Here is an 18045-nt window from a genome sequence, read left to right as displayed (position 1 = left end):
AGACTAAATGCCCAGGGGAATGCCCTGTTGGAGGGCAGAACACTGGAAGGCCAACGTGCAATGTTTGTTCCGTCTCAAGAGCAAAGTCTTCCCAGGGAAGTACATCCTTGAAATTATAACTGTAGTCTGCGGGAGATTGTTTTAGTCTGCATGTAAATCACTCCAAACTTTCACGCAGTGCGTCAAGAGTGTAGCTCCAGTTCATAGAAGTACCGGGCTGTGCCTGAAACCTTAACCCATTCCGGTCAGGCGCTTGGGGATGAGTTAACACGAAGAAGAGGATACAGAAGCACGGGGGATACTTGAAACATGACGATTATAGAGCAAACATCAGGAGGAAGAAGGGAACTTAGTTCCATTACAGATGAACCAAAGCCAATCACATTGTGCTTCTAGAAAACAAAGCGCAAAAGAAACCAAAAAGCCAAAAGCAAAAGTCGGGGCGGGGCCGGTTATCTTGGCCGTCTGGATTAGTGAGCGCTGCCTCTTCGGGGAGGCACAAAAGGTGATCTCACCACTTCCTCCTGCTCCAGAGAATCCAATTTGGTTCTACTTTTCTTCCTCTGAGAGCCTGAGCTTGGTTTCAGACCATTTTTCCCGGCAGTCTCAGGAAGGGAATAAAACGGGAGACGTATGACCTCACCTGCTCCAGTGCCTTCCAGAGCCTGCGAGAAGAGCCAGGCTTCCTGTGCTTTGCTTCCTTTAGCCTGATCGATTTCACAATAATGGAAAACACATTCTCTCAAAATAAAGGAAGTAGGGCGCCTTAAGCAAATCCATTGCTTTGTGTTGTACACATATTTGCAAACATGGACAGACTTTTTCTATCTTTATTAACAGTGAAGAATTTTTTTAAAAAAGCAAGTTGTTACATTCTGAACAACGACTTGTAGCCTTTTTTGGGTCCCAGACACCTCTAAGAATAATTGACTGGAAGCTATGGACTTTTTCTCTGGAAAAATGTACAGACTGACTTACCACACGCACATACACACACACACACACACACACTTTATGCACACCTAATTCACAATTATTTGGCACATAGCTTTAGGGATTCGTGAACTCCCTAAAGTTGGTCCACAGTCCCAAAGTTAAGAATTCCTACTCTAATTAATGATCCTCAAACAGAAAGGCTGAAAATTACTCGGGTAGTTGAAGCCAAGAAAGACAATTAGTCCTCAACTAGCCGTGAAATTACAGTTTCAGAACCTGAAGAGACAGGAGAAATCGATGCTTCTATAATTTTTAAAAGTCAGTTACAGTGTGGTGTGTACTGATAGTGGCAGAACTCATTTTTCCAACAGTATCTTCTGCAGAACAGCACTATTTAAAACAGAGAAAAGCAAAGCTGTTCTCACTGATAAAGATGAGAGCCTGGATGGATCCCCGCCCTTTTGGCTGCCCCCGGGGTACCTCTGAGGCCCACGAGAAGGCTGTAGAACACTGCGGGGTGCCCAGGGTGCTCCTCCCCAGCCCTGACCAAATACCCAGTCTCCCCCTGCCCAAGCCCTAACACTGCAGAACCCACCTATTTCTCGGCCCAGCTGGGAGGACTTCAGAGATCCAGCTGATGAGACCACAGCACACCTGCCCCATGGCCCAGCCTTGGTCCTGATGTTCTCCTTGGGCAGGAAACCCTCCCATTCAGAGGTGTTGAAGGGAAAATCTGTGGACTCTACCATGGAGACGTTCACATGGTCCCGGAGGTGGCAGTTCAGGGCCTCTGCGCTGAACTTGACACCTGGCCCTGGCCCCTTATAGGACACTTTGTACTTGTTCATATTCAGATAATTCCTCCAGATCTTCTGCAGCCGGGGGATGAGGTTTTTGGAAGAGCTGTCCTTGTTCCACACCTGGAAGGAGACCTCAGGCTTGGGCTTGGCTGGGCCCCGGGGACTGCTGAGGGCCTGGTTGATCCTGGGGGGGTTCTGGGTGCTGCTTGAAGTTACAGCCTGTTTCTCCAGACCTTTCAACAGCTGGAATTCCTTGGTTTGTAGCTTAAGGGAATCATAGTAACTCCCTTTCTTCTTCTCCTTCCACACACAGATGATTGCAAACAGGAGAAAGGCCAGCACACAGCAGCTGAACTTTTTCTTCAGGTTGGTGTGAATCATAATGAAAGATGTGTTCAGGGCAGCCACTCTGTTCTGAGCAGAAAACAAGCCTAGAAAAGGTGAGATGAGGCAAAACAAAAAAACAAAAACAAAAAAAAAAACAAACCCCAAAACAAAACAACAACAACAACAAAAAAAACAAAAAACAAAACCAATGTGAACAAAATCTACAATCACCCCACCTGGCAAGAGGTGTGGTGATGAGCTGCGTAATGGATTCAGAGTGAGGAGATGCACGTCCAGCCTTTGCTTTACCTCCCACCAGGCCGGCAGCCTGTAACAACCTGAAGTAAACATTCAACCTCAGTTTTGGTTTTGAATGTAGACAGCAGTCCTCAGACACTCCCCTTTTCCTCTCTGAGCCATGAACACTTTCTGTATTCTCCTGCTATTCCTTTTTACACCCCAACTCTTAGTTTTGTGTTGTCTTGGTCTAGCTCCCTGACTGCACCCTGAGCTCGGTGAGGTCGGGAACTACAACTTACATAGGCTCCTGGGGCCTTACGCGGTCTGTTCAATGACGGCATGCGTGCTTGAAAAACTAGGTGAAAAAAGGAAGAGGAGGGTGGCTGGTCTACCTCACAAGAATCCAACCTCCCTAAAATCCTAAAGTGCCCAGCATCCTTTTAAAATTGCCAGACCTGGGGCACCTGGGTGGCTCAGTGGGTTAAAGCCTCTGCCTTCGGCTCAGGCCATGATCCCAGGGTCCAGGGATCGAGCCCCACATCCGGCTCTCTGCTCTGCGGGGAGCCTGCTTCCCTTCCTCTCTCTCTGCCTGCCTCTCTGCCTACTTGTGATTTCTGTCTGTCAAATAATAAATGAAATCTTTAAAAAAATAAATAAAATAAAATAAAATTGTCAGACCTCTGTCCACAGACAGCACCACAGACCCATGACACATTTCTCTAAGAAGCTGCAAGGTTGGACCCCTGCTTTGAGAGGAAGACCAGTAGTTAGCTTACAGCACAACACCTGGCTTCACAGAATGCCCTTCAAGAATGCCCCAAAGAATTTACGTGGCAGGAAGCTGCCTCGGCTCGTGGTAAAGGAGAGGAAATTTTGGTAAGACGGCAGACACCAATTAAGGAGATAAAAACAAAGAGGCATCAAGCATTAAGATGTTACTTCACCTAATTTCACTGTAGACCAGGGCCCAGTCATGTAGAGCTCCAGCCAGCACCATGCACATGATAGTCTGGTAGAAAGGGCATCCCCTGAGCTGTGCAGCGAGGCCTGACCGTCACTGGCCAGGAAGGTGTTACAGTCTCCTTGTCTATAGATGAGCAGCCCAAGGCTCTGAGAGGTTAAGAGAAGTGCCTAGCATCACAAAGCTAAGTAAACAGCAACACTGAAGTTCAAATCCAAGCACACTTGATTCCATAATACATGTCCTTTTCAACATAAACATGCACAGAACTGCTGAAAGTTCTGGCAAATGGATTTTATTACAAAAATAGAGCCTCACAGTCCCCTTTATATCTGGGTACGGCCCTACTTTGTTTTCCCAGAATTTATTGTGTAATTGAATGGAAGATGGAAGTACTTTGAACTCAAACAATGTCTGTACCTTTTGGAAAACATTAAATTCTTTCCTAAATAACTGGGTTTATTTACCGTAATGAGTCTAAGCAGTCACCCCTGGGGTTTTGCGAACCCCCTAGGGACCCACAGTTCCTTCCTATGGAGCCCAGGGCTAAGGATATCCGGGACAAGGGATAGGAGTACTGGATGAGGTATTCACAAAACCTGGGCTCCCCCCCATTCTTGGTGACTTTGGACAAGTCACAATCCTGTCTCTACCTAGGTTTTCTGTAGAATCATCTCTCGTGTGCTCACAGAGTGCTAGGAGGACAAACGGAAATGGTATTTGAACCAGGTCATTGCAAAGGCACAGGAAATGTTTTGAACAGAGACCAGAGAGCAGTCCCTTGGCTGGGGGCCATGAGGAGGCCGTGCGGGACAGGGAGAGATAGATGGCAGAATGGAACACAGACCATGACTCATCAACCCAAGCTCACGTCCTCATCTGAGACTCTTTAATGTAAGTGACATCAAGACCATTCCCGGAATCCATGGGCAGTACTGAGCAAACCGTGCTTCCCACCACCCCAGACTTCAGGAACGGGTGGCTCTGGGGATAACGGGTGCTTGCCTTGAGCTGCGCAAGTGACAGAATGTACCCAGAGGGAGAAAAATTCAAACGTGTGGTCATGAGATGGGGAGAGGGCTTGTGGCAGATCAGAAAACTAAGGAACTACATTTCCTCACTCGGCACAGCTGATCCCACTGCTATGAGAGCTAAAGAACTCAAGAAGGGAATGGAGCATTGAAGCAGTGCCTACAACAGGGCAGGCACTTAAGCTGCAATGTCTAATTTAATATTCACTGTGCCCCTATGGCATCGATATCCACAGACCCACTGGAGAAAATGAAAACACTGAGGCTTAGCAGAGTTACACGGCCTCTCCAAAATCAACAGGTAGTGCCAGAACCGGGATTCCAACCCACGTCTGTCTGACTCCAAAAGTTCATGGTTTTTGCACTGAAAGACAGGCCTCTGTATTAAAAAGACAGCGCAAAGTCACTGTTGACCAAACAGGACTCAGGAATCAAGGGCTGTACAGGGGCAAGTCAAATGGTCAGACAATCCCAGAAAAACCGCCTTAGCCTTGGGCATGCTGCAGCCCTCCAACACCGGCACTGTTTTCCCCTCAGGCAGCCCGTTCAAGGTTATTGGGCTTACGAGAGCCAGAAAAATCGTCTCTTAAGCACAGCAAATTGTATTGGCTCCATTTATGGTTGGAAAACTGAGGTTTTAGATGCATCAATTTATCATTTATTTATTTGATCTCGAAAGTTGCACGAGTGATTGGGAGGCAGTGCAGCTGAAAGTCAGGACTTAACTTTTCTGTGTAGGAGTGAAATGAGACAGGAGGTAGGGAGGTGGGACCTCATTCACAGTCTAGGAGCTAAGGCTCAGAAGGGGATGGTGGTCACCTTCCTGCCAGCACCTACACTCCAAGACTGAGAGTCCCAGAAAAGAAGAGCTCCTCCAAAGAGCCAGGCACAAGAGTTCTGCCACTTTTAAGAGGCCTTAGCCTTCAGGGTCCTGGCCTCAGGACACTCATCTAAAAGCTCACCTTGGAGCTCCCCAGGTGTCCTGACGCACCCTCTGTTGAGGCTCCAAGTGCACCCACTGGCTGGCTCTGTGTCTATGAGCAGAAGGATAGACACAGAGAGCTTCAAGACCCTTTCCCCCCCCACTTCTCTAGCTGCTCTAAAGAGACAGGGACCGAGGCAGTTCCCTCTAAGCAGCCCAAACTGAAGGAAAGGAGTAGAAAATTCTTCTTCCCCTGATTCTTTGGGAAAACACATCAAGCTTTGGGTTTTCCAAATGTCTTAGCCTCTGGGCTTTTGTGCTGCTTGTCCACTTGCTGCTTGTCCTCTGCTTCCAACCTCCCACTGCACAGCAGAAGTGGGAGGAGAAACAGGCTTCCTGCAGAGCAGGGGGCCCAATGTGGGGCTCGATCCTAGGACCCTGGGATCATGACCTGAGCTGAAGGCAGACACTTAAGGACTGAGGCACCCAGGCGCCACCCCCCCCCATTCATTTCTAGTGTTTAGCAATGCTAGCTTTTCCTGCTGATCCCCTGCTAGAGGAGAACTCCTCCTGGCTCATGCTTGAAACCCCAGTGTCCAGCAGAGTCCCCAAAATTGACAGGTACTCAATAAAGCATTACTGAACAGATGCGACTATATCAATAAATCCTTACTACCCCCACCAGGCTTCTAGAAGAATCCAGTAACAACCCACATTGTCACCTATAAAGAATAAGCCAACCCTGAAGCCACAGAAAGAAAATCTCAAAGTAAGGTTCCTGCCCTGGTTTACTCATCACTACATGCCCAGTACCTAAGGCAGGGCTTGGCACAAAGGAGGTGTTCAAAAAGGGTGGACTGAATCACAGAGTAACTTCAAATCTCACACTTTCGGTTTATGGACATGGGCAAACCACCTGTCCCCAGCCCTCCCTGAATCAGGACTAAATAAATACATGAAGAAAAGAGCAAAGCTGGAGTCAGACCTTGAGACTCTGTGACTTGTGGCCGGCACACTCCATTACCCCATTTTTTAATTAAGAATGGACCCTTTTGGGGCACGTGGGTGGCTCAGTGGGTTAAGCCCCTGCCTTCGGCTCAGGTCATGATCCCAGGGTCCTGGGATTGAGCCCCGCATCGGGCTCTCTGCTCAGCGGGAAGCATGCTTCCTCCTCTCTCTGCCTGCCTCTCTGCCTACTTGTGATCTCTATCAAATAAATTAAAAAATCATAAAAAAAAAAAAAAGGAATGGACCCTTGTGTATCAACATGGATGGGACTGGAAGAGATTATGCTGAGTGAAATAAGTCAAGCAGAAAGAGTCAATTATCATATGGTTTCACTTATTTGTGGAGCATAAGAAATAACATGGAGGACATGGGGAGATGGAGAGGAGAAGGGAGTTGAGGGAAATTGGAGGGGGAGATGAACCATGAGAGACTATGGACTCTGAAAAACAACCTGAGGTTTTGAAGGGGCAGGAGGTGGGAGGTTGGGGGAGCCAGGTGGTGGGTATTATGGAGGGCACGTATTGCATGGAGCACTGGGTGCAGTGCATAAACAATGAATTCTGTTACACTGAAAAGAAATTAAATAAAAAGAAAAGGTGTTAAAAAAAAAAGAAAAAAAAAAAGAATGGCCCCTTTTGCTGCCCCCACAGTGCATGCTTCCACGTGTCCCTTACCTGCTTTTGGCTAATCCCCCTGGGGCTGTAGGCCCTTCAGGTCTTTAAGAACCACTGCTATTCTCCATGGGCGGAATCTTTGCTTTATTGGGTCTGGAGGCCAAGGCTCATTTTGCTCCGCATGATCAAAAAACATCTGCAAAGGCCAAAAAAGAAAAAACAAAAACAAAAACAAACAAACAAACAAAAAAAAACAAAGAAGAAGTAAGAGCTGGTTTCCAGAAGAGGCAGTGTTAAAGGTTAACAAGGCATCTTGTTAGGCCCGTCTCCTAGTCCCCTAGCCTCCGCTACAGCGCAATCCAGAAAGTCTGGAGAGCTCAGAAAAAGAAACACAGAGACAAGAGCCCATTATAGGTGCTGTGCTCAGGGTTGTGAATAGCAGAGAAGGCATAGAATTAGATTGATACTAGATAAGAACATGCTAGAAGGATAAAACAGGTACCACAGGCCGATCTAGGAAGAAAGGATTGTTCAGTCACTGGTTACCTAAATAGTAATTTGGGGAGAGAAGATTCAGATCATCCCTAAATACACTCTAGACCATGATTTATTATCAAAGAACACTTCATGATATGTGAAATTTCAATCAGTATAATGCTATCTGGAAAAAATAGGTTGCAAAACTGTATATAATATTCTAATCAAATAAAAAAAATTTTCTTTAATATACATGTGAAAAAGAGAAAGGACTAGAAACAAAACAAAATAAGGCAAACTGGGCTGGTAGAATAAGGAATGTTTTCATGTTTTACAACATTTTGTAGACTCCAAAATTTCTAAATTTATATGAATTACTCTTAGTGCTGGAAAAAATATTATAAAAATATATAATATACAATATTATATAAAATTTATTTTATATAAATTATAAAAAATTATGTAAATTATAAAAATATATAATATGTAAGAATATTATAAAAATATAATTTTAGAAAGCTAAAAACAGAATTCTATATTTGTCAGCTCTTTCTTTTGACGGAATGCAGAAAAATAGTAAAAGAAAACTTTGATAGAGTTGCTTGCATGAAAACTCCCACCTGTCTCCAAGAAAATGCTGTAATTAAAAGGAAAAAAAGAGTCCAGCTGTGCAAAGGGTAAAGAGAATCAATGCATCTCAAAATAAACAGGCACTCCACATGAATGGACAAATCACAAAATTAGAAAACATAATTAACAAGCATATAAATTATGATGAATCTTGAGAGAAACCCAAAAGGGACAACTGGCATGCTAAGATGCCAGTTTATAGAATTTCCATTAGACAGCAGTTTTCAAAATGCTGAAATGATTTCATCTCTGAAAGAGATGAGAGGAATTCTCATCTCTCCGTTTGACTTCCTTTATTATGCTTATTATGTTAGCAGAGTAATTAAGACAAAACTCTCAGGGACAGTATTGAAAATACCTTGCGCATCAACTCCATTCCCACTATTGGGCTGATCTCGAAGCCTGTCCTAGGAGATGCAGCATTAACTGAGCTGAGAGGAAGCCACAGCGGCCACAACCAGCTCCTTCCCATGACTCCTGGGAGAGTCCTAAAGTCTCTGAGGCCCCACTCCTTTTCATGTCATGTAGGTTGCCTTTGTGGCATGAGTTTGTAATTAGGCATGCATTCATATTATTATTCGATTGCCATCTGCCGCCTCTAGTAAAAATGGAAACCCCTTCGGCAGAAGCCTTGTCAGCCTTCTTCACTACTATCATCAGTGCCTAGATGAGGGGACAGCACGTGGTAAATACTCAGCAAATTATTTGTTGAGTGAATGAAGGACCACCAGTTCTTAAGAGGTCTGTGCTTCTCTCAGGCATCACTAAAGGAAAAGGTTCTTTCTTGTCACCCTCATGAGGAACACCATGGGCAGCCCACTGTCCTTGAGGGGATGCCGCTTGCCTATGTTGGTGTGCTGCCATGCCCCCCAGTAAGTAAGCTGCTGGGGTGTGCGACTTTGGTTTGAGTTCAGTGCAGAACAGCAGAGGAGGGCAGCTAACACCGGTCTTCCTCCCCCTATCATCTGCTCAGAACAATTTGTCCTCCTAGGAGGTAACAACCACTCCCTGCCCTCGATTTCTAAAAACAACTAGCTGAAACCAAGTAGCACAATTGTTGATGTACATCTATCATAGGTGATGAGAATCTTCCAGAAAGAGTCACTGCTGGTCAGGAGATTGCCGCCCTGTTGAACTTCGCCCAGCTCCAGAAATCGTAAGAGTCCTCGGTCCTCCGAGTAAGAAGCTTTAGCAATCATGACCGTAACAGCTACCATTTATTCAGAACTAGTTATGCGCTCAGCACTGAGATGAGCTTCGGGGTTGAGGGTCAGAGCTCTGGGATTAGACAGATCGGGGCAAGAATACAAACCATCTCTCACTAGTTACATGACCTCCAGCAAGCTATTCAACCCTCTAAGACTCAGCTTCTTTATCTATAAAATGGGAATAATAATAAAAGAGCCTATCTCGTAGGAGAGTTTAAATAATCCAGTAAGGTAATACACCCAAAGGGATCCCAACAGGGATGGTGACAAAGATTATATGCATAATTTCATTGACTTCTCACCATGACCTACCCTATGTGTGTCATTACTGTCTCAAATTACAAATAGGGAAACTGAAATAGGGAAGAGGAGTGATTTTCTCAGAGTTAATGATGGCACTCCAAGTGCCCTGTGCTCTTCTGTCCTTTGCACCCTGCAAGGTGGGTTCCTTCTGACAAACGGACCATGCCCTACCCTGTTCACATGGGCTCATACCTGCTCAGCCGCCTCACCGCCCCCGGCACCAGCTTAAGTGCCCCTGGACTCTGAAAACTTTCTTGACCCCACAGAGATTGACACGACTCTACTGTACCCGTCTCAGGAGCCTATGTGACATTTCTCCATTTGCAGATGGGATAGCCCACCCAGACTGAGGGTTCCTTTAAGCTTTGTTTCTGCCCGCTCCACATCTAGCCAGTTCTGAGCCAGAAGTGGGACGTGCTTGGTCGCGTCTGAACCAAAGAATGAAGCTGGCTCTGATACCACCCTTTCCCATCCCCCACGTCCTTCAGCCGCTAGATGCAGACTCACTCACCCACCCATCACCTCCACTTGCTCGAATCTCCTTGCCAGCAGATGTTCATTTGATCTACGGGATCTACTAAGTGATAGGGAATTTACCATCTGGCGGGGACACACAGAGCTAGGTGAACAGCTCTGCCTCTTCAAAGGTCTTAAAATGAAGAGAAATCACCACCACCACCCCCACTCCCGTAAAAATAAATCCAATGGGTTAAGCACTGAGACATGCCGAGCCTGTGCTCAGTGCTGAGAACCTCACACGCACCAACACAATTCATTCTCACACAACCCAGTGCAGACCACGGCACCTGCTCCCCACCTTGGTGAAGTCATTTCCCCTCCACCAGGACACTCTTCTTCATCCCTTGAATATCTTCACAGCTGGTTCACTCTGATCCTCCTCACACTACTCTTCTGCCCTGCCTCTTGGGGATATCACAGCTACCTTTGGAATCATTCTAGTTCCCTGGTCTCTCGTCCTTTGATCTCTTCTACTCCAACGATCTTCCCGTGGTTGCTCCTACCACCTTCTCACTGTCTCTCACCTCCTTCATGTCCTCACTTCCCTTCCTACCCAGCTTCAACTCCATGGTCAGTCATTCATTTGGCCTCTCTCATCACACAATGTTGGATAAACCCCAATCCTAGTCAAATCCAACTCTCTGTCTTCCTCCACACCTGCAGATGTGCAGCTACACGGCTAAGGAAAATCACAAAATAATACTTATGGATTTCCCTTCAAGTTCACGATCACTAAGTGCAAGCAGCTACTTCATGCTTCCTAGCAATCACATATTACTTTTCTGGTCAATTCACCTGCTGTCTCTTAGAGGGCCACTGACTTCCTCCCCATGAAAAGTCCCCTTATCTTCCCTCTCCCTTGATGAACTGCTACTTATTCATAGAGAAAAAGGAAGTGACCAGAACAGAATTACCACACACACAATGCACCTTTGTACCACAGCTACTCATCTTACTTGAATTTACATCCAAATGATCTCTTATTGCTACAGATGAATTGGCTGCACCCAATACTTGGAATAACCAACATTTGTTCCATTAGATCCTGTATAGTCTTATCTACTTATGGATATTCTTCTACAAAATCTCCCCTTTTGCTTTTGCATTGTATGTAGATCTCGCAAAGATCATGCTTATCAGCACACACACTATTTCTCCTATCTTAAACACATGCACACAGACATGCTACTGTTTCTCCTATCTTAAACACACATACACACCCCTCTCTTGATTAAGGCAGCCACCACCTGAACGTGATCAGTCTTAGCATCATCACCTAAGCAATATGTGCCTCAGAAAAATTCTCACCTGAAATGCTTAATTGTATATAATCAAGCCTTTATATGTAATCTCAGTTTTTAGAAAACACAGACAAAAGAAGAATAAGTTGGGGTGCCTGGGTGGCTCAGTGGGTTAAAGCCTCTGCCTTTGGCTCAGGTCATGGTCCTGGAATGGAGCCCCGCATGGGGCTCTCTGCTCAGCGGGAAGCCTGCTTCCTCCTCTCATTGCCTGCCTCTCTGCCTACTTGTGATCTCTATCTGTCAAATAAATAAATAAAATCTTTAAAAAAAAAAAAAAAAGAATAAGTTATATGACAGCACAGAGACGTTATCAGACAAATCCAGAAAGCAAGGCATTCTACAGAACAACTGAACTGGGTTCCTTACCGGGTCAATGGACAGGAAAAACAAATGGCAGACAAATCAGACAGAAATGTCACAAAGACAGAAATATCATACGCAATATGCAGACTTTGCCTGAATCGATTTGAATAAAATACCACTGGGGGCAAATGGGGATATTTGCATATAGATTTGGCATTATATGATAATAAGAAATCATTGTTAATTTTGTTAGGTATAATAATGTCTTATTTTATTATGATTACATAATATGGTTATGTTGGTTTTTTAAAAAAGTCCCATGCAGGTAGAGATGAAATCTACTTTAGAACACTTCAGCCAAAATATAGATGAAGCAAATATGAAAAAAATGCAATGTCATATGAAAAAAAAAATGTGCTCAAATTAAGCTATGTAAGGAATAAGAATGAGCTGCAGACTCTTTCCAGACAATATCATTTGGGAGTGGGCAGAGTTTGAAAGAGCTTTAAAAGAAGGTATAGGAGACAATTTTTCTGTTTTACTGAAAGAATTCACTAAAGAAAGATATAAGACTTTATAAGAGTCACAGATTTAACCATGGCACAAGTTCCAAATAATCTTCATCCCCTGTCCCTCCTGGGTAGCTTCTTGACCTCATCTTACTTCCCAGCTCCTGCCTCCTTTCCTTTGCAGTAAACCTCCTTGAAAGAACTTCATGAGGTCAGTGTTTCCAATGTCCACCTTGCCATTGGCACTTGAATGCACCCCAGAAAGCCTTGCCATCTCTGGGAAACTGCTCTCATCTACGTCACCAAAGACCTTCCTGACTCCCGTGTTGCTAAGTAAATGGTCAGGGCTCAGTTTTCACCTTGTTCAGCCCATCAGCTGTGTTTTACCAAGTTAGTCATTTCCTCCTTCTGGCTTCCAGAACCTACATTCTCTCTCCTGGTTTTTCTCCACCAGGTAGCTGAGAAACCAGGTTCAGTCAGTGACTTTCTAAGGAAAGGAACTTTTTAAGAATTTAAAAACAACAACAACAACACAAAAGCCAGGTGGGGAGAGGGGTATAGACTAAAGCACTACACGCCCTTGACCATCTCCCTATCCTCTATTATCCGTGAGGAGAAGCAGCAGTGTACAGAGCACTGATGGTCAGACTGTGAACACACCACGATCATCAAATGACTTGTTGACCTTCGGATTCCCAAATCCTCCCTCAGTCGTTCTGATCCCCACAGTCTGGGATGGGCTCAGAGATGGGCATTTAGCAAGCACCCACAAGACGCTGATCTGAGTGGGTCCCCCCCGCACACCACGCTCTGGGAAACAGAGGGCAGCATTCTGCAAAGCGAGATCTACAGTTGGGGCTACTTTGAGAAAGCTTTCTCAAGATCCATGATGAGAAGAGTACAGATATCGAATGTAATCATCTTTTATACTAATTTGAAAGAGTGATTTCGTGCCTATTGAATCTAACAATTGCTTTAAAAATAAGGCTTGTGGGGTGCCTGGGTGGCTCAGTGGTTTATGCCGGTGCCTTCGGCTCAGGTCATGATCCCAGGGTCCTGGGATCAAGCACCGGGGGCTCTCTGCTCAGCGGGGAGCCTGCTTCCCCCTCTCTCTCTGCCTGTCTCTCTGCCTACTTGTGATCTCTCTCTCTCTCTCTCTCTGTGTCAAATAAATAAATAAATAAAATCTTTTTTTAAAAATAAGGCTTGTATTTTCAATGTCCTTCATTTCACTAGTCCAATAAATCCTTTTCATTGTATTTTAAAAACTACTGATGTGTGACAGGTTGGGGGGAGGGGCATGATTCTTCATGGACAGTTTGAGAAGCCCTGGCTTTGGAGAAAGGGCTTGTGCTCTGTTATCTCAAAAGCCCAGATTCAAATCCTGGCTTTTCTATCTGTCCAATAAAGGAGGATAGTCCAGTTTGCCAACTTCTATAAGCCTGGTGTCTTCATCTGTAAAGGATGGATAATAATACTTTAAAATTTGCCCCTGCAGGGTTGTGGTGACAATTTAACGATAGACTTTATCATTTGTTGCAGCTAATAATTATTGAGCTTTTATCGTGCACTGAGTGCTTTCCATATGGTAAAGCTCCTGTAATTCAGTGAAGCTCATTTAATTCCTGCAACCACGAGTGCTGAGGCCAGGTGTACTAATAGCCCCTTCCACAGTCCCCAGAGAGCCCCCAAAGGTTGAGGCTGCTGACTCACTCCCAAGACCCTAATCTGAGTTCTATCAGTGGGTGCCAGTGCAGGTCAAAAAATTAATAGTTATATCTGACAAGCCACAGTGTTGCTCGTCAGAAACATGTTAAGCAAGAGGAAACCAACTTGTAGTTAACCAATCTGCAGAGAGGGTGAAAGGAATCCAGGAGAGATTTCACAGGGTGTCTGGGTAGCTGTGTTTGCCGGTGTTTACCTGAGGGCAAGCCCAGCCTCCCAGCTAATGGTGGGGGGAGGGACATCCTGTCCAATTCAAAGCCCTAAAGATAAAGGGGCTTTCATTCCTGCCTGCCCCAACTGTTTCAGACCCAGGTTGCATAAAAAGTGTCTCTTAACAGAGATTACATCTTTTCCCAGCCAGGCAGGCACTGATGGAGAAGGCAGGCCTGAGTACATTTCCCTGAGGTTTTTGAAAAGCATGGGAATAGAATTTGGTGGGGGGTACTGGGTGCCCACCACAGACACTCTGTGGTTTCTGACCAGAGCCAGCCACTCCCTACGGGGAAGGAGAGCTCTGAACTCAGGATGAACAGAGCCCCGGCAAAGGGAAATCACGGGCCACTTGCTCCTGTCTTCAACCGCGTGCCTTCTCCAGTTGTGTATTTGTAGAAATAGTTGCCTTCCCATCTGACAGGTACCTGGCTGAAAGGAGACACTTCACACCCCATCGGCTCCTCTCTGGATGCTGCCCACTGCCCCGCACCACACCAGTGCTCACAGCCCCAACCCCAGCCGGCCTCTTGCCCCATCTTACCACACCGTGAACCACAGTGCACTCCACTCGGCCAGTCAGAGTCGAGCCAACAAAGGAGCAGAAGGGCCTATAAGGAGGGTTAAATAAGCACTGTGCCCCTCCCAAGTAACAGGCCCACCCCTTTTTCCTTCAACCTACACCCAACAGAGAAAGCAAAGAGCAAATGGGCCTCCCTCCTCCTCAGGAAGTGGGACTGTTTCACCTCCTCATAATATTTTAAAAAGAATGATGTTTTCATGACAGAAGTTTTTACACAGACAAATAGGTATAGGGACTAACACAGTGAACCTGTTTTCAGAGCCCAGCTCCAAAGAGTACCAACAACTTGCCAACTTGATCTGTTCCCCTCCCCCTCTTCTTCCTCTGGAGTAACTTAAAGCCAATGACACCCCTCATATCTGTCTCCACCACCAGCTCTTCTCCATTGGCTTCCACGAGAAATGTCCTACTGTCCTCATGTCCTAGGACATCCACTTATGTCATGAAGGAACCTCCCTCGCTGGCATCCAGGATGGTATTTGCTATGCGCCACCCTTAGGAAACATGGGACCAGAGGCCCTCCAATAATTTTCTAGGGAGCTTAATTCTCTATAATACGCTGCACACATCCTGGGTTCTGCCAGAGAACTCAGGAGTGTAAATATAGCACCATAATGCCATTAAAACCCAAACCACGTTCCAATTATTGCCAGTTCTCCCCAAAGTGTTTTTTACACTAAACTCCTTAAGTGAGGATCTAAACATTTTGTGTGGGTGATAAACCACTCTCAACTCTCTTTTAATTTTGAGTCATTCCCCACGCCCTTATTTTCCTTTTTTAGGACATATATTTGTGGGAGAAACGAAGTCATCTGACCCACGGAATGTGCCTAGTACTGAATCTCACTGAGGACCTCCTTACCGTATTGTTTAATTTACTCCTCTCTGCCCTCTGTTTCCTGTAAACGGAGTGTTAGATTTCAAGTCTTGTTGAGATTTCAGTGGTTTCAAGTTTAATGCTTCTCCCAAGGGTTTTTTTTTTTTTTTTGGTACGTAGGAGGGTCTAAGTCCTGAGTTGTCCAGGGGACTTCAGGGTAAGGGACATGAGAAGAGAGGCCTGAGCTCCTCCACTTCACAGCAGTCCGAGTCCAACACGCACAAATACTCAGGGAGAGGTTTGTTCATGCTGTTGATGCTTAGTGCCTATCTCGATCCATCCGGAGATACGGCCGTGCAAAAATCAGCCGGAAAGCCCGCACCCCCCCTGAACTTGCCTTCCAGGGAGGGGAACGGCAAAAGAGTAAAACAAAATAAATATGTATGTGACGCTTTGGAAGTAGACAGCTGCCATGTGGAAAATTAAAGCAGGGAAGATGGAATAGGGACAGTAGGGTGTATGAGGGGAGAGGGAAATCAGTGTTAAATTCGATCATCAGAAAGCCTCACTGAGAAGAAGGCATTTGAGCAAAGACTGGAGGGGGATGAGAGAGAAAGCCTGGGTCATGCAGATTTCTGAAGGAAGGCAATTCCAGGTGGACGGAACACCAAAATCCTAGGCAGGAGACAGGCCTGACCTGTTTAAGAACAGCGCCGGGGCCAGGAACAGGGCAGGCGAGAAGGGTAACAGAAGGTGAGGCTGGGAAGTGTTGGGAACCGAATCACCTAGGGCCTTTGACTGGTGTAGGATTCTAGCTTTCACTCCGAAGAAGACTTGGCTGACTTCAGTTTGAAAGGGATCCCCTGGCTGCTGCACTGAGATTCAAGTGCTGTACATAGTAGGTTGCAGGAAGTTAAAAAAGGAAGACCTTTCAAAACCTTATTGCAACAATACAGGCGAAAAAGGCCCATGAGCCATCTACTAAGGTCCTTCCTGGTGCTAGCAATTTAGAGATGTTACCCAACTAAATCCTTCCCAGCACCCTAGGGGGTGGGCATTTAAGAATCGTCTTTTATAAACAAAAAGGAAGCTCCAAGAGTTTAAGCCATTTGCTTGAGATGTCATTACCAATGGTTAAACTAGATGATTCTAATCCCCCAAACTGCTTGTGCTATCCAACATCTGTCTCTCTACTCAGGGCCCTTCAAAAGGTCCCTAAGAGTCTGGCTGCTTTCAGCTGCCATGGCTGGTCACGATCTTGGACCTTACAGTAACATCTCTTTCCTCCGCCCTGATCACCATCTCCTCAACTCCTCAGTGTGCAAACCTCATCCTCCTCTGTACCTCAGAACCTAAATTTTCTGTCCCTAGAGACCCTGACTCCCCACTGCCCCCAGAGGGGTACCTCAGCTAACCACAAAGCCTCTGAGAAGCAGTCCACTTGTCCTGGCTTCCAGAAGCCTTCACCGTGATGGGCTCCCCTTTCTTGACTTGTGTCAGCTGGACTAGCACTTAATCCCATCATGACACCTCTTCCTGTTTTTCATGTCAGGAATGGCTGGCTGCGGCACCCCAACTGCGATGCGATCTTTCTGCCATGATGGAGCTGTGGCTGAAATCGGCAGCCCAGCCCGGGATTACATTTTCCAGGAAGTGCGCATGCATACGCGCGCGCGCACACACACACACACACACACACACACACTCACCCTGCATCTAGGTAAGAGCAGTGGACTATGAAAGGTGAGCAAAATAGCCAAGTGCAGCTGGCCTTACCCCAACACAGCTTCTTGGTAGAGACTTCCTGAATTTTTATTTCTACTGGTCTAGGTGCCTGGGTGGTCCAGTCATTAGCATCTGCCTTCGGCTCAAGTCATGATCCCAGGGTCCCGGGATCGAGCCCCACATCGGGTTCCCTGATCAGCAGGAAGCCTCCTTCTTCCTCTCCCACTCCCCGTGCTTGTGTTCCTTCTCTTTCTGTATATCTCTCTCAAATAAATAAATAAAATCCTTAAAAAAAAAAAAATTCCCAACAATAGATTTTTCCATCATCCACACAAATTTCTCCTCATCCCAGCACTTCCCCAGTACAGGGAAGTAATAGAAGTGTCCCTTAACGCAGTCAAAGCCAGAGGTTCCCAAATTCTTCCACACCAAGTGCCTCTTGTATTTGTTTCCTCCTGTTATGCCTGCCAGGTTTTAGAAGATGCTATCAGCCAAATTTAATTAAGAGTGTGAGTTCTTATTTGTTATCAAATGAACAGAGATACTGCTGCCAATAAGAGATTCTGATCAGCACGAGATTGTCATTGTTATCACAATCAGCTGGTAAAATTCCAGCATGATGCAAAGAAACTGGATAATTTCCTTGGCCTGTACAGATTTTCTTTCTTTTTTTTTTCTTTCTTTTTCTTTTCTTTTTTCTTTTTTTTTTTTTTTTTTAATAAATGTGCTTCTGCCATCTGGCTTTTGGAAATACTCCAAGCTTCTGGTGGGTCTCTGGAGACCCTGGGCAAGGAATTCTGGTTTGTATGCCCCGATTCTTACCCCCCCGCTAAAATCATAACTTTCTGATCCCAGCTGGCCTCCTGAAAAACAGGTTTTACTGGTTGGCTAGATAT

The 18045-nt window shown here is 45.6% G+C and overlaps 1 protein-coding gene across 6 annotated transcripts in view; it reads right to left on the bottom strand.

The window, feature by feature from the left end:
* The window catches only part of ST6GAL1 (ST6 beta-galactoside alpha-2,6-sialyltransferase 1), a 118062-nt gene that overhangs the window by 27125 nt on the left and 72892 nt on the right, over nucleotides 1-18045 (bottom strand). For 2 of the 6 annotated variants that reach the window (XM_080809686.1, XM_080809687.1), the window contains 2 exons: nucleotides 6900-7035; nucleotides 1532-2150 (listed from right to left, as the gene is read on the bottom strand). In XM_080809686.1, coding sequence (XP_080665812.1) covers nucleotides 1532-2117 — 586 coding nt within the window. In that variant the 5' untranslated portion in view covers nucleotides 2118-2150; nucleotides 6900-7035. Of the gene's footprint in view, nucleotides 1-1531; nucleotides 2402-3247; nucleotides 3567-6899; nucleotides 7036-14568; nucleotides 14621-18045 lie in introns of those variants that run through there. The other 4 variants (XM_080809688.1, XM_080809685.1, XM_080809684.1 and 1 more) reach the window with 4 other exon arrangements.

Source organism: Martes martes, assembly GCF_963455335.1.
Source record: "Martes martes genome assembly, chromosome: 1".
In the NCBI taxonomy this organism is placed as follows: domain Eukaryota; kingdom Metazoa; phylum Chordata; class Mammalia; order Carnivora; family Mustelidae; genus Martes; species Martes martes.
Note: the sequence above shows the minus strand (reverse complement) of the source record. Positions and strands in the feature narration are given on the sequence as shown.